Genomic DNA, 24,711 nt, shown 5'->3' with positions numbered 1-24,711 from the left:
CAAAAAATACAAAAATATTTATTTGTGAATGTGACGTGTTACAAGATATTACAGTGTTGTCATCGGTCTCAGCACATTCAGCCAAGAATTGGCATACAAATTTGAAATTGTCATTCATAATTTTACTTTTAAATTTTATTTTTAAATTACCTGTGTATGTGCAATGTCTCCGAGAACAACACGTCCGATAGAGCGAAGTGGAAGAGAAGTACGAAGAAGGCAGACCCCATCAGATGGGAATAATAAATGCCAAGGAGAGAGAGAGAGAACTGTAATACTATGTGACATGCAATAAATAAATAAATAATTCCTGATCATAGAATAAAGAATATTATTCTTTATTCTATGATCAGTATAGAACGGTAACTCCACGCCCCGCACCTATTCGTATCGGGCGCTGAGCTAAATTTACCTCACACTGGATCTTACTTTAGTCTCAATGGTCGTAAGCTGCTCAGGAATAAGAGGGATCGCGCGCGGATTGTCTATCTCGCTTGCTGTAAGGCGGCACAGGGTAAGAATAAGATTTGATCGAGTGTCCGGGGAAAACCCACAACATCTCTTGACATTCGCCATAAAATGATTCTGATTCTTATTCTGATTCTGATGGATATCATCATCATCACCAGTCCATTAACGTCCCCACTGCTGGGGCACGGGCCTTCCCTATGGATAGATAGGGGGGCCTTAAACCATCACGCGGGCCCAGTGCGGATTGATGGTTAATAATTTGGATATAAGTAATCATTTATGTAGACGCATATCGCTTGCTATCCAACGCTGAAACGCAGCCAGTTTTATGAAAACGTGCGCCAGGTACGATTGTAACTGTTAATTGTATATAATTTGTTTTATTTTTACCTTTGTTTTGTTTGTTTAGTCTATTTGTGTACAGTAAGTAACTGTTTTGTTTATGGTGTTAATGTGTTTTTAAGTTGTTTAATGTATAACAAAAATGTTTAAATAAATTCAACATTTTTGTAGACAGTTGTTTTCCCAAGACCCCAGCAACACAACTTCAATCGATTTTTTGTCCACTTCATAAATTCACTGGTGATATTAACCGCCGTGATTAAATAATGATTTTTATTAAGTATGTAAATAATATTTTTGACAAGAATTGGGGTTTATTATTTTAAGATTTAATAATTTGTGCTTCTTTTTCGATAGTCTAGTCTTGCCTGTCCAATAGTAGAGTTCAGTGGTCGCATCAGACGCGACAATAAACAACCAGTTATGAATGGACACCGTAAATCGTAGCAACACTTGCAACTAAGTTGTTATACCAACAACCAACTATATTGTTATAACTACTAGTCTTAATTACCTTATTACCATGTTGCGACTGTAAATTTCTGAATAAATTACATACATACATACATACATAAACTCACGCCCGTAATCCCTAGTGGGGTGGGCAGAGCCACAAGTAATCAAAGACAACTTGCAGCCACTGTTGATACGATGTCGTAAGCTGGATATGATGAACCTTATGGTGATAAGGGATCAGCCTATCGCCCATAACATTAGTCCATCATGTTAGAGGACACAATCCCTCTGTCGGTTTTTACGACATGCCCGGGAAGACAAGCAGCTGAACGTTTTCTATGTTTTTTATTTGCTCCCAGAACAGCATAGAAGCTGAATAAATTCAGCTTGTTTAAACTGGTTTATTTTATTTACCTAATGTTAATTTCACAGCCTCCGTGGTCTAGTGGTTAGAGCGTTAGGCTCAAGATCTGGAGGTCCGGGTTCGATTCCCGATGGGGACATTGTCGAAATCACTTTGTGAGACTGTCCTTTGTTTGGTAAGGGCTTTTCAGGCTTGAATCACCTGATTGTCCGAAAAAGTAAGATGATTCCGTGCTTCGGAAGGCACGTTAAGCCGTTGGTCCCGGCTATTAGCCGTAAAAACACCTCCACCAACCCGCAGTGGAGCAGCGTGGTGGAATATGCTCCATACCCCCTCCGGTTGATTGAGGGGAGGCCTGTGCCCAGCAGTGGGACGTATATAGGCAGTTTATGTTTATGTAATGTTAATTTTGCTAGTAATAATAACTGTACAAAAAATTCAGTGCATTGTGACTCTTGTTAATTAACATACTTACTTAAATAGCCTACGTATATACGTCCCATTGGGCACAGGCCTCCCCTCGATCAACCGGTGGGATAATTATCTTACTATTTCGCACAATCAGGTAATTCAACCTGCAATATCTTAGCCAAGCAAAGGACAGGACAGTGTCACAAAGTACAGTGTCCCCATTTAGATTCGAACCTGGATCTCCAAACCGTGCACCCAACGCTCTAACCACTAGACCACGGAGGACGTCTGAAACTACTATAATTAATACAAGAACAAAATGCAGAAGTATAAGTAATTAATATATAACTACTTAATACCCCACTTTTATCATATTTTGTATACAGAGCCCGCCGCTTCGCTGACTAGGTCAATATGTTAAAGCAAAAGATAGATGAATTGTCATGTCAAAGTGTCCTTATCAATCTCAACCAGTCATGCATAATGGAGCGGACATAAATATTGAATCACATCGGAAGCGCATCAAGCGCACCGCCAGCTATTTATGAACGCGCACGACTACGAATTTCGATATCAACGCGCAAATAGCTGCCCCGTGCTGTTTACAAATAATTAATTGTCGAATGCAACTGTGGCCGTTCATATTGGCATAATAAATGCTATGCCATATTGTATCCGTGCAAATAAATACCATTAGTTACCATAAATCAGCCTAAACTACACCCTAACTTCTGCACAGCAAAGTTGAAACGAGAGACAAAATATTCCGTTACAGTGGCTTTTCTGGCCCATACATGAGCAGTGCCGAATAGTCGTAACGGCGTATTTTAAAACGAATTAATTTTATTCATCGAGAAATAGAGGATATATTGGCTTGGATTAGTTAAACGATCGGAGTTGGAAGTAAAGGGCTTAAACTACACGCTATTGCTATTCGAATTTCCTCCGTATGGTGTGTATAAAAGTTTGGTTATTGTGTGAGGGTGTCGATTGCATGTGCAGTGGTGTAGCGAGTGTGTGGACAGGGTGACACAGGGTGGCGGATTCGGTGCAACGCGTGCCCGTGAATAATGCGTCGCTAACGGCCGATTAACGTCCACTATCACGGGATCGACCGTTTTTATATTGGCTTCATCGATACAGGTATTAAGCGCAGGTCAGGACAGTGATGTAGGAGCTTCTGCCACACCCCGGACACTTCATACAAAGCACCTCGTTTTACACAGACACTACATTGACGTTGTCGTACGGTCACGAGTACTGAAATGAATACATTTTGAAACCATGTCACATTAACATTTTGACAAATTAAACCGTAAGTCTCATTAAATGTCAAATATAATAGTCCGACAGGGTTCTAAAGTGGGTACATGATATTTCTGATGACTACACGTGCATCTGTGTGTGTGACGTCTGACACCCATACGATTGGGGACTCAACTATGACCGAGGCGGGTGAGGTAAACATAGTTCTGCCGCTGGTGGGGAGCGGGGAGTAGCCGTATTATTATACGTAGTATTATATTTGAAATACTTATACAACCCTAGCAGGAAATCGTTGACCACGCCGGAGGGGTCGGTATCGGCCTCCAGAAGGGAATATATTGTTAAGGCTTAATAAGCTCTTGATGCGGCTGCAAGTTATTTTCTAGTAACATTGACACTGCTCACATAATAAAGCTAAAATCGATAGGTAATTTTACTGTGGTAATGTATATTATTTGTGGCCGGCTAATGGCAATAGCTTGCCCCCTATTACATAGGTCTTAAACTGGAGTGGGTATGTATAATATACATCTCTGCCTACCCCTTCAGGGATGCAGGCGTGATGCTATGTTAACATTACTGTTGCATAATCCAGCTCATCATCTCCCTAGCATTATCCCGTTTTTTACAGGGTCCGCTTACCTAACCTGAAGATTTGACACGTCCCGTTTTTTACAAAAGCGACTGCCTGTCTGACCTTCCAACCCGCGAAGAGAAAACCAGCCCAATACAGGTTAGGTCACATACCTCCGAAAATGCATTTCTGGGGAATGTGGGTTTCCTCCCGATGTTTACGTTCACCGCAGTGCACGTAATAATCATTTATGATCCAAACATGAATTCGAAAACAAATTCGACAAAGACAAAACCCATTAAGGTATCAAGCTATATTTAACATGATTGGCGTATTAGAAGCAGTGTAATCTTACACAAGACAACTTGAGTTTATTCATGTAAGTAAGTACGTATACTTATCTAACATTCATTATACATTGTCATTGAACGACCATCTAGATAGTATTATATTAATCAAGTAAACAGTCACATTATCGTTGGACGGGATATCTAGCTGATGATATAACAGGACTCGACTAGCCAATCCGGTAACTAGATATATCAGCTAAGGATTAAAGTAGATGCCAAACGGTAAATCAATGAAGCCCGTCTAGTCAGGTTAATCAAACGTATCCACAGGGGTTTAGGATATGCAGAAGGTACAGTGAGAAACAGAACCCTTACTCTAAGTAGAATTTAGAAAGCACAGGGATTCTTACTTAAATAAAAAAAATCCAATAAGTATTGCTTCTTTAGATGAAATAAAAGGCCAATAAGGCCTTCCGTGGCTGGCTTTGCAAAATAATTTGTGTCTCATTAACAATAGCAAAAGGCGCAAATCAGTTTCACCAAAAAATTCAGATACGTCATACGAACATACAAACATTTAGCAGCAGTGTAAATGTTTGTATGTACTGTTGCTAAATATTTGTATGTTCGTCAGTTTTGTGTGCGTTTCGTTTGTGTGCAATAAAGTATTTTTGAATTGATTTGACGAATTGATTCTATATGGCCTTTTTAACCCCCCAGTTTCGGACAATAAAAGATAGTAAATAATAAGATTTAATAGAATATAGCGCTCTCCATTTGTCCGGCCAAGTAGTTAATGGCATTTGCGGCAAGCCTACGATAAGTCACGTCAAAAATAACTTAGTTGCCCAGTTGGAAAAACGCTTGACTTCACTGCGAGGTCCCAACTTCGAATCCCAACATGGACCTAAACCAATGACTTTCGAATTTGTTTTCGAATTCATGTTTGGATTATAAGTGTTTAAGTGTGCTCTACGGTGAAGGAAAACATCCCGAGAAATGCATTTTCGGAGGTATATAACCTAACCTGTATTGGGCTGGTTTTCCCTTCGCAGGTTGGAAGGTCAGACAGGCAATCGCTTCTATAAAAAAAAAACTGGACGTGTCAAAACTTCAGGTTAGGTAAACGGACCCAGTGAAAAACGGGATAAAGCTAGGGAAATAATGATTATATTGTATGTATTCATACATGTAAGATTAAATTACTTAAGTTCCAAAACTTAGTTTTGGAAGTGCGATTACGTTGTGTGTCCGCTTGTCCAAAGCAATACCTGCGCCGTGTGAGCACATTCCAGGCATAACACTCCGGAATTACCCGGGCAAATGAAACTAGCTCAATAAGTATGCCTTCGATCACTGGCTGATGTACTGTGTACTTTATGCACAGGGAAACAATTACTAATTGTGGTATTTAATGATAGTAATTATAATTAAATACAATGATTGATTGTAATTATAATTAATTACAATATTTTTTTTCTGATCCAAAAGAAGTGAAAAGCGGTCAATGCGCTAATTACTAAATCAACCTGAAAGCTCTAAGATTTAGCTAAATTCTTCAGCATCGTAACTGCTGACTGAATTTTGAGTTTTAGATCGGTAAATGGAAGTATAATCACTATAATTAAAACAGACCAATTTTTATTTTGTTATCAATTTGAATAATTAAACGCGTATAATTTAGTGATATAATGATAGATGACATCTGAATTGTTGAAATTAACTAAACAAATCTTTTTTAACTAAACATTCTGTATAACTGATTATAATTCCATAAAAAAACTAGGATACGGAAGGAATTTGATTTGTCAGAATCTTTTAGCCCAAGTATTGAATGCCATCCAATAAAAGGTTATATGTCAAATTAAATTAATTTTTACTTGTCACGCTGTCTAAAAGGTACCTAATATTTTTTTAACAAAAGTGTTTACGAACGAAACGTCATCAACGAAAATAAAAGACTCCCTTTTATCATTCAAACACAATTGCCCCATAAAAACGCATTGCGACGACAGTGAAAAATGACACTCATCATTTCAACACCATTTTTATGGGCACAATTTCTTTCGCATAAAAATAAAAATCGACGCATCTTTATAAAACATATCTTGAATTGTCATTCATGGCGGTGAAACGCGTATTTGTCACCCGGCGTGTGGCGCGGTTCGCGTTCCAAATAGAAATGCAATTTTAAACAAAAATCCCGCCAGATTCGAGATTCGAACCCCCACAATAAAAAATAAATGCGAGCCACACGCACAAAGATATTATGCGGCCAGTGTTTTCTACCCAGCGGGTTTTAGATATGGTTGTCACCGTTACTACATAATACTGGTAAGTAGTACTGTGAGCACTAGGTATGAATATTTACTAACTTTTTCTAATCATATAGTTTTTTTTTTTATTTCTTCTGTGGCGTAAGAAACTATCAGTGAAAACTATTATTAACTAATGCAGCACTGCACTCGTTGTACAATTTAAGGCTAAGTATTTATCTTTGAAAACCTATTTACTTTAAAATCTGACTTATATACCCACCTCTATACATTGTCACAAACATATCAATACGAAGTTACAACAAACAATAAAAAGAGTTTACGATATCAAAACCGTTCAAATCCCGCTCCCCAAAAAGCTAGTATCAAAAGGGTATACCAATAAATATTGGGTTGGAAATCAAAGCAGAACATTCGGCCTACCTGTTTCGTATTCTCTGCATCGTCGTCGTCAAGAAGACATCAGCGTAGTAGCGAAATATTATAATAGTATAATGGTGTCAGGTGGCGTTGTTTTACAGGGCGTTGGGTGGATGTCTGCGTACAGCGGGGTGGGAGAAATAGGTGGAATTAAGCTATCGAGTATCGATAAATACCCGACACGTAGGTAAGTATTTAAGTCATTTCGCATTCACTGAATCAATAAATCACTTATCTCATGGTTTACTTAAAGCATGTCTTACCTTGTAATCGAGTATTAATAATAAAATAGTAAGTACGTACAGAAATAAAATATACTTATGTGTCGCATTTTTAGGACCACAGCAAGTTTATACCACATACTTAATGTTATATAGGTAGAGTACAAATATTTTTTCCTATAGGTACTTTTCCACACTTTCATGATTCAAGTATATTTGATGAAATAGGTGATATAAATAACATAAGATTACAATCACCTACTTTATTGCACACACAAGAAGTACAAGTTATAGAAACAAAAGAGATATCATTAGAGGCAGCCAGTATTGAACAGAACGAGCAGTTGAGTAATAAGTGATTATAATTATTTCAATAAAGATAACATTTTGCAATAGCCCCAATGCGCGGCAAGAATTAGATCTGTCAAAGTATGTCGCCTAGTGTTGTTCATTAGCATAGTGATGTTATCAGTCGATATTAAGTCGATCGATTTTTTTCTAACATTAGGTAGCAAATAAATGTCCAATTAACGTAAATTTATAATACATAGTCTTTGACTTGTCAAGCAAACACTTAAATATAATTATTATAAATATTTTGACCTATTTTTTAATATCGATAAAGTTATTTGCACAGGCACATCACTGTTTCAGGCTTTGTCGTCGCGGCGTCGTCGGGACTCAGGCGACACACTAAGCGGGGTTTAAGCTCGTGATATGAAAGTAAAGTGACATCACTAACTCTACACTTGAATATATCACTTACAGTTAGATAATTATATTATGTATTATATAAAGTCTAGCTGAAAAACAACGTTTTATGGTTATGGTAGTCACAATTATTATTTTCCAAATTAAATACTCAAATTGATTCTTATTTAGGTATTATACCTATCTCTTGTATTAATTTGTGTTATAATGACGTGGTGTTCATATATTTTGGAAAAAAAGAAAACTTATTGAAACTGTCTAGCGTCGCCTGAATTTGATTGACTTATACTTTTTTATAATTACCTAACCTGTATTGGACTGGTTTTCCCTTCACGGCCTGGAAGGTCAGACAGGCAGTCGCTTCTGTAATAAACCGGACCTGTCAAATCTTCAGGTTAGGTAAGCGGTCCCTGTTAAAAACGCTAGGGGATGATATTTTTTTATTATTATTTATCCATACAAACATATACAAAATGCATGTACAAGAAAATGTAACGTGCGCGTGGTGCTTCGGTGAGCGGGTTATACTGCGACTCGGATTGATCGGGAGTCCTTATTGTAGTAAATCTATGTTAAAATTGCGTAAATAAATTTTAATATCGATACATTTTATATACCCATTTAAAGCAACACAGTAAATGAGAATGTTTGTGTTCATACAACTTCAAATCTGAGGTTTTATTGGCGGTTGGATTGTCGTGTGCTTAGTTTTATTGCCGCGGGAGTTTAGATAGAGCCTTTGCGGCGAGAATGCCAAACAGAGAATATTCATGTATGAAAATCAACGCAGGATAACCCTGTTTTTACGACTGTTGCGCAACTATCAGACTGGGAGCGTGACTCAACTTTATAATACGGATGGAGTTCGAATATATATAGACAATGGTGCTGATTCCTGTACACACCATCTAATTTTAAGTTATACCTGTCATTGTCTTATCCGCTGAAAAAGAAAGGGAGGGATAATCGACAGGTATAAAATTTATGGAGCACACATCAATTTTAGACAGAAATTTAAAAAGAAAACACAATTAACAGCACACGTCAAACGCGTTGCATATGAGCGAGATGCCTATTTTATTCGCTCGAGTTATACATACATTTAAAAATGAACAGTTGTCAATCATCCGTCCCTTTCCTTTTCGGCGGATAAGAATATGATAGGTATAACTTTAAATAAAATTAGGATGTAATGAATTTAAAATCCGATAGTACAGGTATCTACTACTCATTCTGATAACTCGGATAATTCACTGCACCGCACTAAAACTGGTAAAACGGACCCTACATTAAATATTATTAGTAGGGTAAAAATATACACATCACCTGTAGGCAAACAAGACCTTAAACACGTACCAAATGTCGCCAAAGTATTTATCAAAACAAAAACCGACCTAACTCTGTAAACACACTAGATTTATCACCAAACCATGTCATAACAAACCACTTAAATTAATCCAAGCTGAAAACCCTGCGAAATGAAATGTCTAGTCAAATAATGTTGATTAGGTAAACCGTGTACCTGCCTGAAAAGGCAATTAGGGATGAAAAATGATCATTACAGTCGTTTATAATTAAAAAGCTACACATCCGAGCACTATTCAAGTGACTATGATTAATATTTGGCCATGACAATCCTATGTCGGGGAGACGTAACAATGTGCTCATTAATTTTTAGGCAAATACCTATTGTGGATATACATACCTCATGTGTGTTTATATGCTTGATAATGTGCGTATGTGACTGAGCGTTTTTATAATAAAAATATTCTTCTCATAACCGAAGTTTGGTGGTAGGGCTGGCAGAGGAAGACCTAGAAGGACGTACATTGACCAAATTGGAGATGTCCTTAGAAAAGGTTCAGTATGATCTACTATGAACCGGCGTGCGTGTATGAAACGATTGATAAATGTGGAGGAAGCAAGAGAAGTATGTCATGATCGAACCAAATAGAATTCCATAGTCTGCTTACGCCGGTGGGAAATAGGAGTGAGTTTATGTATGTATGTACTTCTCATAAAAATTTAAACACCGTATCCAATCGTAGGTTCTCCGAATATGGGATTAACTAGTTGGTCGAACAAGTGGGGAGTGCTGAGGGTTCTCACCCAGTAACCCGTCATCATCAATAGGTGGTAGGTATACGACTACGACTCTCTATGATAACTCGGAAAATTATATTCAAATATTTTTTTATTATAAAAACGCTCAGGCATAAGTAAAATTCATAAAACAATAAAAAATATATACTTCTCTCGTGTAGAGAGGTGGATTACCAACCTCATCAACCCTGGTGTCAGGGTTACTATTGTGCTGCCAAAGGCCCCCCACATGACTCATGTAACGACATGGATCATCTTACTTTTGGCCAATCAGGTGATCAGCCTGTAATGTCCTAATTAGGGATCAAAAGTATTTTTTGTGATATTTCCCCACCGGGATTCGAACCCGGGACCATCTATCTTAGACCGATTATCGATTATTAGATTTGGATTATCTTACCCGGGTTCTATTTCTAGATTAGCATTTTATAATTTATCTTTGAACCAGTCATCTCGCCTATTGGTACAGTCATGAGCAATATAATGTACCCACTTTAGGACTCTGTCGCACTAACACATTTGACATTTAGTAAGACTTACAGTTCAATTTGTCAAAAAAGTTAATGTGACATGGTACCAAAGTGTATACATATTAATGCTCGTGACCGTAAATCACGCTAGTTGATAATAGCCTCAAGTCTGGATACGTCAAGATAAATTAAAAAAAAACTTGTAAGTAGATCGTTTAACAGCACATTGAGTAGATACATCGTAAACGACAATAATTGTTTTAGTACTTATACACGTGGCATGGACACACGGATAATCCATATCAGTCAAGTTTAAATCGCTTAAAACGAAAATGTCAAATTGTAATCTGTGTAATTAAGTGAACGTCAGGGTGGGTTTACAGAATGGGCCCGCCGCCGCTCTCCGTGATTATGATGTTACATTTACGTCACTATAATATTATAGCACTCATATTATATGAATATCTTGACAATTTTACATGTAGGTATGTACTTTAGGGAGTTTGGGAAGTTGTTTATTTCTAAGTTTATTTCTTTACGAAAATGTAGAAATCGGTTTTTCAGACACTATACCTAGTTAGATTATGTTAAGGCTCAAACATTTGCATAGGTATTTAAAAATGTATTTTTCATCTCACTTTGCAGCCATACCGTAGAAGTTAACTACCTACCTAGCGTTAGTCAATGCTTCGGAGGCACGTTAAGCTGTTGGTTTTGGCTATTTTTTCCTTAGTAAATATGTAATCGTTACATGAGACACGTTAAGGGTATTTGGCGGCTCAACAGTAACCTTGACTCCGAAGTTGACAGGTTTATAGGTAAGTATACCTACTAAGTATAAGTAACTACGAATGTATGTGTGAAGTGTATCGATAATTGCTAGCTGTGGAGTTTGGAATAAAACAACTGATTGCGATGAGTGAACAGGAAAGACTGAAGTAATTTATTGTAAATATATTAACATTGATTGTGATCTCAATAAAGTTCATTGACATGAGCCCACATTAGTTCCCCCTTTTGAGAAAGAAAAATCATAATACGAAATTCAACTTAACTAACAATCGATAGGTATAAAACACTTTAAAATACGTAATTCTTATTTCTAAAACATTTTTTATAAAATTGTTCCTGGATTTTCTATGTTACTGTTCACTTTTTAGGTTAATTTCTTCATACGGTTTGATGGCCATGGTTGCTGCAACATTTCTTCATTGTTGGTGCTGGGGCGGTTTCCTGCGCCCTCCGGTTGTCCACGTGACGTAGTACCTTTTTGTAAAATCTCTTCCTGCACTGTTTGTATGAAAGGAATGCCAACACGATGATGAATATTACGAACATTATTCCAATGCCGATGTTGGTTATTGACGCGTTTGATCCGCCCGCTCCAGCGGCGGTTTGCGCCACGACGATCTCTTCCTTTCCACCCCAATTTCCCATTTTTCCTAGGATAGCAATGGTGGCAAAGTTAGTGCGAAGATAAACTTGTAGTCGCTAGGCTGGATTTTGTTGTAATGGTATTTTGCGCAGCCTTTTTTGTGGATTTGGTTCTATTGCGAAATGTACGACTGGGCGAACGACCCGGCCCGATCGCGTTGTCAGCGGTGGTGTCTTATTACAGCCTGTGTGTTCTACTTTCTGGTTGTTGTTTTCTCGAGTTTTGTTAATTTTTGTTGGTTCTAAAGGTTCATTTACCTCTTTTTCTGTAATAATGTATGCAGGTTTTAGTCTGTTGATGGTAATTATTGCAGTTTTCGTTGGTAGTTGTATTTTGTAGAACTTTTCGTGTTTCTCTAGAACTTTGTATGGGCCTTCGTATGTAGGTGTTAGAGGTTTTCTAACGGCGTCGGTTCTGACAAATACATGTTGACAATCTTTCATATGTGGATGTATGTACGGATTATGTTTGGTGGCGTTGTGTTCGCTGTTGAATGGAGTTGCTTTTGCCATAGTGTTTTGAAGTGTCTGGGCGTAACTATCTGGTGATAAATCTTGCTTTTTCGGCTCGATTATCATTCCTGGCAGACGAATATTTGCTCCGTATAACATTTGGGCTGGACTTATGTTTTCTTTTGAGCGTAGTGCTGCTCGTAATCCGAGTAGTACTATGGGTAATTCCTTTGACCAATTTCCGGTGTTTCCGCGAGCGATGAGCGCGGTTTTCATTGATCTGTGCCAACGTTCGACTAAACCGTTTGCTTGTGGATGATAGCTGGTTGTCCTTGTTCTTTTGATTCCTAGTACTTTGGTCAAATCGTTAAATAAGTCTGACTCAAACTGTCGTCCTTGGTCCGTTGTTATGGTACTTGGGCATCCAAATCTTGCTATCCATGTATTTAAGAAGACTTCTGCTACTGTTTTTGCGGTAATATCCGAAACTGGTACAGCTTCTGGCCATCTGGTTGATCTGTCTATCATTGTGACGATGTATTTATTTCCGTTTGATTCCGTTAGCGGGCCGACTATGTCTATGTGCACGTGATCTAGTCGTGTTGTCGGCGGAAACGTGCCGATGGGGAGTACGTTGTGCCTATTGGTTTTGCTTTTTTGACATGCCTCACATGCTTGTGCCCACTTTCCTATATCTGTGTTCATTCGTGGCCAGAAGTAATGTTCTGTAATCATCTTCTTAGATAGTCTGACGCCTGGATGCGTTATGTTGTGCATAGTGTCGAAAACTTGTTTTCGAAGTATTTTCGGCACGTATGGTCGTGGGTTGATTTTTGTGTCTTCACAAAATAGTTGTTTTTTCTCATTCAATCTGATAGTTTTCCAGCTGAGGTTGTTTTTCTGTAACAGCTGAGTGAGTTCAATATCACTTTGTTGGCTATCTGCCATCTCGCTCCAATCTATGGGAGTCGGGCAATCTATCTGTTCCACTCGCGATAGTGCGTCGGCTACCGGGTTCAAGTTACCGGCTAGGTAACGTATGTCTGTCGTGAATTGCGCTATGAATTCGAGATGACGTAATCGTCGCGGGGATGCCGTTTTGCTGGTAGTGTTTTGCTTTGTTGTGAACGCATGACATAGTGGCTTATGATCGGTGTAGATTATCAATTCTCGCCCTTCTAAATACGGCTGGAAATGAGTTACTGCCATGTATATAGCTAGTAATTCTCGATCATATGTGCTGTAATTTGACTGTGTCTCGCTTAGTCCTTTTGAGAAAAATGAGAGTGGCTTCCAAGTTCTGTTTTCTTTCTGTTGCAATACAGCGCCCACGCAAGTCTGTGACGCGTCTGTCATAAGCGATAGTGGTGCATGTATTGATGGTGACGTCAGAGTGACGGCGTTACTTAGGCTTGCCTTGCACCCTTCGAATGCCTCGATTGCGTCAGGTGTCCAGTTTATTTCTGACTTGTCGTTTTTCTTTGAGCCGATTAGATATTTATTTAAGCGTGCTTGATATTGTGCTGCTTTGGGGATGTTTCTTCTGTAAAAATTTATCATGCCTAAAAATCTTCTCAATTCTTGTACAATTTTGGGTCTCGGATACTTGTTTATCGCTTCAACTTTCTCTGGTAGTGGTTTGATGCCGTCTTGTGTTATTTGATATCCAAGGAATTCTATTTCGTTTTTACCTAATTCGCACTTGGCTCGATTTATTGCGATACCGTGCTCGTCTAATCGCTTGAATACTTCGTGTAAATGACGTCGATGTTCTTCTTGCGATTTTGATGCTACTAATATGTCATCTATGTAGGTGAAGATGAAATCGAGTCCTGCTAATACTGCGTTCAGGAATCTCACGAACGTTTGTCCCGCGTTGCGTAAACCAAACGGCATTCTAGGAAATTCGAATAAGCCGAATGGTGTGATTACTGCGGTTTTTTCAACTTCTTGTACTGGGATTTGATTATAGGCCCGTTGAAGGTCGATTCTTGAATAAATAGTTGTTCCGGGTAGCAGGTTGACGAAGTCTAAAATTCTTGGTATCGGATAGCGATCTGGAACTGTTATGGTGTTTAGTCTCCTGTAGTCACCACATAATCGTAGTTCGCCATTTTTCTTTTTTGCAACGTGTAATGGGCTGGCCCACGGGCTCATTGATGGTCTACAAATGCCAGTTTGTAGCATGTGTTCTATCTCTTTTTTTACTCTCATGTATCTATCGGCTGGTAGTGGTCTTGACTTGCTAAATACAGGGTGTCCCTCAGTAATGATTTGATGAACCACGTTGTGTTTTGGCTGTATCAGTGCGTTTAGTGGCTTCAATATGTTTGGATAGTGCTCCAGTATGTCTGCGTATGGTTCAGTTAATTTCACAGTTCGGAGTGTCGGTGCACCTGAGTTCATTAACTTTGCGTTTGTGAGAAGCCCAGTTGTGCCGTCTATCAGTCGTTTGTTTCTAATATCCACTAAAATGTTGTGCTTTTCCAGAAAATCGGCTCCCAAAATTGGTTGTGTAATATCTGCGACGATGAAAGTCCAAGTATAAGGCCGTCTCAAATTCAAGTTTAGTGTCAGCGTTTTATCACCATATGTTTTGATTTGTGTACCGTTTGCCGCGTATACTTTGTACATATTATCGGCTAGTGATTTGTTTCCTTTTTTGGGTATTGCTGATATATTAGCGCCGGTATCAACCAAGAAACGGTACCCACTTTTGCGGTCGGTAACGCATAGGCGGTTTGATGGTAAAATAGCGCTGACGGCCGCCTCTGTCAACGCCGAACCTAGTTTTCCGACTGTTTTCTCCAATTGCACGGCGATTCGCAGTTGCGTGCACGATGTCTGTACCGCAGGTGATATTTACATAACCACTTGGGGTTGTCAGGCGTTATCCTTGGGCGGGAGATGGACCTAGGGCGTGAGCGACTTCGGTTGCGCCCGTAGTCTCGATGTTGCTCTCGTCGGTGCATGTTTGACTTTAGGGCTGCTACCTCCATGGTTAGTTTACTGATTTGATTCAGCAGCTCTGTCATAATCTGTGGTTGGCCGGCGGCTATTTCTGATACCTCGGCTGATCTTCCTTCCATTATCTTGTCGGCTATGGCTGCCAAATTGTCAAGTTTCTGATCTTGGCTTACCATCAAAACAGCTCGTACGTGATCTGGCAGTCTCGATATCCAGAGGTTATGTAGAGCTTTCTCAGTCACGTGACTATTTCTCGCCAGGTCTCTCATACGTCTCAACAGTTGTGACGGTTTCTGATCGCCTAGCTCTACTTCACTAACCAACCTCTGGAACTGCCGCTCAGCCGATTCTTCATACACAGCTAGGAGTCTTTCCTTTATGGCGTTATATTTATGTGTGGCCGGTGGGGAGACAATGATGTCCGTCACTTGCTTTACCGCATCCTTGCCGAGTTTGGATATGACAAGGCCGTACTTTGCTTCGTCACCTTGTTTTTGCGGAGCCATAATTGTTTCGAACTGCGCGAACCACACCCTTGGCATTTCCGTCCAAAACTCTGGGAGCTTCGACGTGATGCCTAGTGCTGCCAGTTCGGCGCCTGCACCGGGACAGCCACCGTTTCCTTCGCCGTCGCAATCTACTGGCATAGTGTCGTGAAGGAGACTATGTGCCTCTTGAAAACCAGATCAGGGATTTCCGCTTGTGGAAGGCTGATTAGGTTGTGCAGTGCAGTCTCCGCGACACTAAAATCACACGCAACGGTAACACGCGGCGCGAACAAAAATATCGGGGTCACCAGTTATAGGTAAGTATACCTACTAAGTATAAGTAACTACGAATGTATGTGTGAAGTGTATCGATAATTGCTAGCTGTGGAGTTTGGAATAAAACAACTGATTGCGATGAGTGAACAGGAAAGACTGAAGTAATTTATTGTAAATATATTAACATTGATTGTGATCTCAATAAAGTTCATTGACATGAGCCCACAGGTTATTGACCTTACAAACTACACGAGAGAAGACTATTATTTTCATACCAAGTTTTGTATTTCATTGCACCTTTTGAACTACTAGTTCATTTACCACGAGCCAAGAACCCTCGACGCCTGTTGGCAGACTAAAATAACGAATAGACATGTTTGAAGACGTCAATTGTCAGCGTATTCGCACCCGGGAGACAAGTTCGCGAGTTAATTCCCGCTAAATGAATTATTCCTTCCCTCCGCTCTATCGAGGGGACAAACTTGGCTGAATAGTTGCGTTCTTGGCAGTGACGAAACTAGGGGGCTATGACACCTGCTTTTGGGTGACACCTGTGATAAAAGAAATTTGCTAACCATGACAATGTTTTTTGACATTAAGTCTTGAAGAATAAAAAAAATGCTATTAAAAATTCTAGATTAAGTAATTTAAATTCATCTTTTTTGGGGTTATGTATACGTTTTTACAATAAAACACTTTCCGTACTTAGATTCAAAAATGGTATATTGACCGTCAACAAATTTATCCATGATATTTACGTTGAATAAATGATTTTATTTTTTATTTTATTTATTTATTTAGATAGGTATACCAACAGTACAGTATATGATTCTGATTTCTGAACCCATTTCAACCGATTATTATACCAATCGTGCCCCTAACACTCGTAGCGTTATCATTTGTAATTAACGTTATATTAGTTACATCACATGGTTGATGAAAGTCTTTGCTACCGAAAACAGCACAAAAGGACAAGTTTTACTAATTTATACGAGTCATACTCAAGAGTCACTGTGGTTTGAGAAGCAAACGGAGATAGTCGGTTTGAACTCCGGTGCCGAACTTGCACCGATAATATGAGTTATTAATTTATCTTTAAGTGCAGTTTTCATTAACACTGTTGGTTCGACCATTATAGACCGAGATACGGCTCACCGCCTATCATTTTGGTCTAACAGAAAGCTCGGTGATGTGTGAGTACTTAGTACATCTTGCGATGGATGTACCTCTAACTAGCCCATTGGGACTTATTCGTCACCTTATATACAGTCATGAGCAATATAATGTACCCACTTTAGGACTCTGTCGCACTAACATATTTGACATTTAGTGAGACAGTTAATATGACATGGTACCAAAGTGTATACATATTAATGCTCGTGACCGTACCTAAGAGTTTAATGGGAATTTTCATTCATTTTATTGGGGTGTCACTCTCCCTGTCTAAGTCACTGGTCTGTGCTATTATTGTGAGGAACAGTCGCGGGAGTTGCACACTGTCGTGGCAGCACCACACAATAGTTGAGCCAAGGTAGCATTTTGAGTTGATTGACAGACAAAGACTGCATTTACGTAGTTCGACGGCACTGTACAAGTTTCGTATCAATAGATGCATGAGAAAATAGTTGGTCGACTATAGAGATAATGTATTATGATATTATTATATAAGAGTAAGGTATAAATGCTCGAACGTAGACAATGATGCTAGTAAACACATGACTCATTTATTATAGTGTAGGAAAGGGAGGTAGTGGACCCCAACATTAATTCCTAAGTTTCACCTAATGCTACACCTAGCAAAATTTCAGCTACTGAGGGTTTTCATACAAAAAAATGCCTCATTGCCTACACTAATAGTTTCTACATCGTTTTAAGTTTACGCGGCTATTATCATAATTAAACCACATAATTACGGGTTCTTACCGCGCTCGAAGCAGGGATATGAGACTCCCGATATTTCGATACCTACTGTTGCAAGTGCCATGATCTCGGGATGACTGATGAGATTGGAGTGGAGTAGATCCATAATTTTCTACGGGCAGAGGGCTGTCTACCCTCTTTCTTTGCCGCTTGTTTATGTATTTGATGTCTATTCACACTAATAGTTTCTATTCTGAGATTCACTCTTGATTCTATAATTATACAATAGGTACATTATATACTTCAAGTACGATTACGATACTAGGATTTTACTTCCTTATTCCGTTTTTGTTTCACTCACTTTTCAATTCAAAACTATATATGAATGAGGACTGTCATAATCTGTACTTCCAATACAAAAATATTAACTTGGTGTTCTGACTAAAAGAAATAATTACCACCTTAATACTAGCTAGTTTTTTATTTGCATGTATTTATTGGTAAGTTGTATTTATAGTTTGTACACGCAATCTTTCAATATTTTTTTTTACATTTTTCCTCACCTTATGGTTGTCTGGTAGAAATCGCTTTAAGCGATAAGGCCGCCATTTGCCATGTATTTAGTTAAGAGACTTTCTGTAATGATTTCTTTTTATTTTGGTGCAATAAAGTGAATTTGTATTGTACTAGATACACAACAAATACTTTATTGCACACACAGGAAATACAAAATACAAAACAAAAGAGAAATAGAACGGGTACAATAGACATTAGTAATGATAGTAGCTGTGACGCTTACAATAATACCTAAAATTGTTTCAATACCTAAGATGTTTACGGTGACTCAGCACTACTCTCCTGTGATTGCATAATGATTCACAAAACTCTTCAGATAGGTAAGTAGATCTTATCTACAAACTCTTCTTAGGATGCCGACTTGATAAGCAGTCTTCTAACGTCCAGTTTACGATACTTAAACATTATATCTTCGCCTTATACTGAAAACCACGTAAGTTCCTTTTTGAAAAACCTGACTATAGGCAAGCTAGTGTCTATGCAGGTAAAAATTACGACTACAAATTGAAATATATCAAAAGAGGATGAAACTAATTGAAATTGAAGAAAGTCATAACAGAAGGACGCACTTTAACCAAACTGGAGATGTCCTTAGAAAAGGTTCAGTACGATATACTCTAAAACGGGGTGCGTGTATGAAACTATTGCTGAATGTGGAGGAAGCAAGAAAAGTGTGTCAGGATCGAAGCAAATGGAATTCCATAGTATCTGCTTACCCAGGTGGGAAATAGGCGTGAGTTTATGTATTTATCGAAAGGGCACTTACGTGGTTATCATAGGCAAAGATATATAACCAGCACATTAGAATACTAAAACCTAGTAGGAATTTGAAATGGATATCACAGTCTACGACATCCAATGCCAAGTATGAGCGTGCCAGCAAAGCAGCTTACTCGACGGCGCTCGACGTTCCTTAAATCCGAATACTCAATTAATATGTTAATGTATATGAGGGTATGACAAGGGTGCACTGCACGGTGCAACGATACCTGTCTTAGAACTGTTTTGAATGGAAGGTGTATTGTTTTAGAATTATAATATTAGATTCTATGGTGTGTGTGTGTGTGTGTAAGTGCCATTCTAACAGGTATATAATACATTTTTATGAAAAAAAGAAAAAAGACGAAGACACGTGTGATTCCAGGGCGGGACACTTTGAAAGTAATTTCTAATGGGTAGAATTATCATGAATCAAATAACCCACCAGAGATGCTCAGGTTGGTCATCCACCCCACACTATAGAAAAAAAAGAATAACCCTGATACTACGGCTGATAAGCTCGGTCAATAATCTCACAATTCATGACCCAGGAGACTCGACGTAAGAAGAAAAAGTAGTTACCGTGCTAGAAAATAAAAACTTTTTGGTATTTTGTTTCAAAGTGTCTGTTTACTATTACCTTTGATGTATAATTATGTTGCTATGGTAACCTATTGCAGACTCATTGATTGCAGGTTACTAAATAATCCACTTACTATACTGGTTTTGCTTACGTACTCGCTGGTAGCAATGGTGAGGAGAAGGGCGGATGTGCGTTGCGAAACGCATACAAGTATAGTAGAGCGCACCTTTCACTAGGTTAATTTGCAGCAACAGTCGCGAATGTATACATAAATTTTAAACGTATTTTCAAGCCTTCGATAGCTCAGTTGGTAGAGCGGTGGACTGTAGCTGGATTCAACTGTCATCCATAGGTCGCTGGTTCAAATCCGGCTCGAAGGAGTTTTTTTTTTTATTAAACATTGTTTTGAAAAAGCAAGTGAAAGCGTTGTTTTATTTAAACAGCAATGATAAGCCTTCGATAGCTCAGTTGGTAGAGCGGTGGACTGTAGCTGGTTTTAACTGTCATCCATAGGTCGCTGGTTCAAATCCGGCTCGAAGGAGATTTTTTTTATTAAACATTGTTTTGAAAAAGCAAGGGAAAGCGTTGTTTTATTTATACTGCTATGATAAGCCTTCGATAGCTCAGTTGGTAGAGCGGTGGACTGTAGCTGGTTTTAACTGTCATCCATAGGTCGCTGGTTCAAATCCGGCTCGAAGGAGTTTTTTTTACAGCTATGTCCACGCCTCGCTTCATTCAACCGGAGGGGGTATTAAGCATACCTACTCCACCACGCTGCTCCAGTGCAGCGGCGGTGGATCCGATTGGTGGGTTGCTTTCTGAGTAATCTAAGATATTTATTTTTAATGTAAAATGTATATGTATGTATGTATGTGTGTGTGTGTGTGTGTGTGTGTGTGTGTGTGTTCCCCGGTGGGAAATAGGCGTGAGTTTATGTATGTATGTATGTAAAATGTATTTTATAGTTCTAGGAAGCACACATTACACTATATATCGCTGTAATCTACATTATAATATAGACAACACTATATATACTTAGCTATAATCACTGAATATACATGGGGGTGTTTCAGGTAGCTGATGAGCCCTTCAATTCAATATACTATATTTATCATTATTAGTTTTATTACATTTACTATACTATTTCTACCTGCATTTTTCATAAGTTAGAATCAGAGTACTTATCGCATACCTATACTATATTTTGATACGTTTATACAAAAATAGTTTGAAAATTAAAACACATAATAACGGGTTCTTACCGCGTTTAAAGTAGGGATATGAGACTCCCGATTTCAGTCATCCCGTGATCATGTCACTTGGAACAGTGTCGAAATATCGGGAGTCTCATATCCCTACTTTAATCGTGGTAAGAACCCGTTATTATGTGTTTTAATTATGATAATAACCGCGTAAACTTAAAACAATTTAAAAATAGTTTGTAAGAAAGTTCTGCTGCTCGAAGTTGAAAACGTCTTTAGTTTATTGGAAGCAATACTAATACGAGCATTACTAAACAAACTACTTAGTCGATAGTTCAAAAGTCGAATGCCAGTAGTAAGTAGTCGACGAAGCCACTAGCCACCTAGTCGAGTCGGTTCAAACTCTATTACTAACATAATGAGAGTATTCATTAGCGAACACTAATTCTGTAAATTTTTAACATTTTATTTAAATAATTAATACATTTTGTTTTGATTACTACTGACTACTTTAACGATTATTGTGAACGGCCATTTGCAAAATTTTATACTTCATTTCTTTTACAAAAATGAAATGGTGATTTCTCATTTAAAAGCGAATTAAAATGGGGTGAATTATGGTGGTGTACGCTCCGTTATCATTACCACACTCCTAAGTTTATAAGGAACGGACTGATCTGCTGTATAAATTTAGAAGAAAAAATACCTTCCTAAATAAAAATGCACCTAGAAACAAGTTTATCGTTTAAACTTATTTTTTGTCGCCTTATCACAAGGTCGCAAAATGAAAACAAATTACCTACTTACCAATTCTTACTAAAACTTGTTTACGATACTTTTAATATCATGCTAAAATTAGGTAAACTTGTTTAGGTATAGTGTTCCTTTGCACGCATTAAAATAGTAGCCCGGAAGTAGTCTGACGTGTCTTCTAGTGCTTAGACAGAACTTTCACTAAACCACAGTAATGTAACTCTAAAAGTTACTCCAATACACTAACCATTACCACATTTCTTAGTAGACTTTGAAATTGGGTTGAACAAAAGAAGCTATGAAAACGAAATAACAGAAAGTTTCCTTTCTAAATTCGAATTTAAAATTTCGAACGAGCTCGCGGCGTTCCTAATTTGAATAGAAACTGTCGCGGGCAGCGATAGTGGCGCGTTCCGAGTCCTCCGTATCGGACCACCCTCTTGTACTTTAACGACTTTCCAAAGAATTTAAATGGTGAATTACATCGTTTACTCACGTAATGACTACGTTACTTACTCGTTTGAGTAGGTATGTAGTAACTAAAATTGTATTTAATAGCAAGTTTTAGTCGAGAATACTAACCACGTATTCTGCGGCTAGCAACAAAGATATTATCGCAGTTCACTCTGAGATTCCACTACTGGGCATATACTGAATTTCCCTCTCATATCTCATTACTCATAGGCAAAAATTATTCTCCACCTCGTATCTTCAGTGCGTACAAAACCGTCATAAATGAGACAAAGTAGTTACCTAAAGTAAACTCTTATTGACAGAATATTACAGAATAACCCCAACGCACAATATAGTTTTTCAGATATTTTGTAATAAAGTGTAGAGACCCAGGAAGTTAAAATATGCAAAAGACTATGATAACACGTAAAATGTAAAATTATTATAAATAGAAACATTAAGTTCACCTGTGCAGCCTCATCGTTTGTTCATCAAGTTTTTTTTTCATCGAGATATCTATGCAAAGAGTATGCAGATGTAAAAAATATTTTGTAATATTATAATTTTTTTCTTAATTTGCTTTTCATACTCCTCATGAATTTTCATGTGCGTCTCTTTCTCATTTTTTTTATTTTATTTTTTTAGCTTATATCTTCATGAATAACCTAAGAATAATGCTTCGAATCAGAAAAAAGAAATTAGAATAAGCGAATTACCCAGTAAAAAATAATTCCTCGTAATTAAGTTGCATTACCTACATACATAAACGGACTAACATTTACCACGACAACTTTGACTGACTCAAGTCACTATCAAGTATTCACCGTCATAAATTGACAGCAATCATACGAAAGGGCTTTCAAAGATCAAACGGGAGCCCTCGAAATATTTCAGGGCGGCCCGCACTTAGCATAAGGTCAAACTGACATTTCGTACAACATTGCCTCTACTGATATAATGTCATGAGCTAACTGCCGTCACGCAACACGAACTTTAGGGATGTACTTACTAAAAAAGTCGATATTTAAGTACTTAATGTTCTACCTTTTCATATCTGTACCACAATGCAATTATTTTAGCGACTTGAATAAATAAATAAAAACAAAGGCAGTGCGAAATATATTAAATTATTTATTTAATCATTTTTACACAATAAAAAACGTAAAACTATCAAACTGTACGGGAAGGCTTATCTATTTAAGTTATTGATAAAATCATATTTATTCTCCCTGATAAAAATAAAGACAAAACATAATTATAGCTAGTAAATTATAATTATTTTTATTACAATAGATTCTAAAGACATATTATTGTGAAGATTGTGTCATACTACATACAAAATCATCTCCCAAAAGAAACTCCTTCGAGCCGGATTTGAACCAGCGACCTATGGATAACAATTGAAACCAGCTACAGTCCACCGCTCTACCAACTGAGCTATCGAAGGTACGAGGAGAGCGGCGAATTTTTTAATTACTTTCTTACTTGTTCAATATGATAATAGTTATTGTAATTAAAGTGTATTGTTAGGCATCTAGAACAATGACAGTTTATCATTAGGTGATTAAAACATGACAACAATGTTGACCACAGTTAATTGATTTTGTAACTTTATAATTATTATAATACCTATCTGATTTTGTTTCAAAAATATGCCACAAGGCCACAATACAAGACCCGCATGCATATGGATATTATCTTAATGCCAATTTGAATCCAAATCAATCAAATCTGTTCAGCATAGCGGAATTACCGCCGTGAAAAGTTAGCAGAGAAAAATATAATAACATTTTGTAGTGTAAGTAATTGGTGTCTTTTTTAAATGTCATCGATATTTCATGTCACATCCCTACAATTCACCACCTTTTAGCATAAACAGGGGCAGTATCCAGACTAAACCAACCTGTCGTAACCTCTGAAATATTAATGTCAAACTTGGAAAGAATGCTTGATTTAATTATAACAGTAATTTTTAATTGCTCGTAGACATGAAATGTGGTATTACGAATTAAGTCACTTTGTGTTTTACTGAGGCATAGAGTTTGGTTTTATTTGTAAACATAATCACGCCTTGAATTATTTTAAGAGTGGACTGAGCTACAATATAAGAAGAATAGTTGTACTAGTAATTGGTAATCAGACTTGGCATTGAAGTCCCAAGATAATTATGAAGATTCCTGTAGGTAGTTGAGAGGACCTTATCTCCTCTTTTATCTCTCAAATACTTGAATGATATTGTAAATGTGTTCCTCTAGTTATTAAATAACTAGTGATGTATACCTACATTGATATAAGGATTTGTTGCTGTTGCAGTTTCTTATTTTTGTCCGGCCAAGTAGTTAATGCCAATAAGTCACGTTACAAAAAGCAGATTCTTGTCATTTCTTCTCCTCAGCCATTGTTATGGCTTGCGAATTGACGTAGATTTAAAAATGTTGAATTGACCTTCTACAAGTTTATCTATGATAATTACGTTGAATAAATGATTCTGGTTTCTGATAGCCTAACACAGAACTAATAGCACGCACATAC

At 37.8% G+C, this 24,711-nt stretch overlaps 1 protein-coding gene and 4 non-coding genes across 5 annotated transcripts; 3 read left to right on the top strand and 2 right to left on the bottom strand.

Annotated features, from left to right (window-relative positions):
• Positions 1-15,048: 15,048 nt before the first annotated feature.
• Positions 15,049-15,876, bottom strand: LOC126366449 (uncharacterized). The gene has a single exon (XM_050009556.1). The coding sequence runs from the start codon at positions 15,874-15,876 to the stop codon at positions 15,049-15,051; it is 828 nt and encodes a 275-aa protein (XP_049865513.1).
• A 4,187-nt stretch (positions 15,877-20,063) lies between these two features.
• Trnay-gua (transfer RNA tyrosine (anticodon GUA)) lies at positions 20,064-20,151 on the top strand. The gene is given in 2 exon segments: positions 20,064-20,100; positions 20,116-20,151. It is a non-coding gene; the product is annotated as a tRNA-Tyr (tRNA).
• A 73-nt stretch (positions 20,152-20,224) lies between these two features.
• Positions 20,225-20,312, top strand: Trnay-gua (transfer RNA tyrosine (anticodon GUA)). The gene is given in 2 exon segments: positions 20,225-20,261; positions 20,277-20,312. It is a non-coding gene; the product is annotated as a tRNA-Tyr (tRNA).
• A 71-nt stretch (positions 20,313-20,383) lies between these two features.
• On the top strand, positions 20,384-20,471 carry Trnay-gua (transfer RNA tyrosine (anticodon GUA)). Its single transcript is given in 2 exon segments — positions 20,384-20,420; positions 20,436-20,471. It is a non-coding gene; the product is annotated as a tRNA-Tyr (tRNA).
• A 3,067-nt stretch (positions 20,472-23,538) lies between these two features.
• Positions 23,539-23,626, bottom strand: Trnay-gua (transfer RNA tyrosine (anticodon GUA)). The gene is given in 2 exon segments: positions 23,539-23,574; positions 23,590-23,626. It is a non-coding gene; the product is annotated as a tRNA-Tyr (tRNA).
• Between the last annotated feature and the right edge of the window lie 1,085 nt (positions 23,627-24,711).

The sequence above is a fragment of the Pectinophora gossypiella genome, chromosome 4 (genome assembly GCF_024362695.1).
Source record: "Pectinophora gossypiella chromosome 4, ilPecGoss1.1, whole genome shotgun sequence".
NCBI classification, from domain to species: Eukaryota; Metazoa; Arthropoda; class Insecta; order Lepidoptera; family Gelechiidae; genus Pectinophora; species Pectinophora gossypiella.
The sequence above is the reverse complement of the archived record's forward strand: the minus strand, read 5'-3'. Positions and strand labels throughout refer to the sequence as shown.

Bases quoted from the DNA above. Each gene is read 5' to 3' on its own strand.
- LOC126366449 (XM_050009556.1), bottom strand. From the start codon at position 15,876: ATGCCAGTAGATTGCGACGGCGAAGGAAACGGTGGCTGTCCCGGTGCA.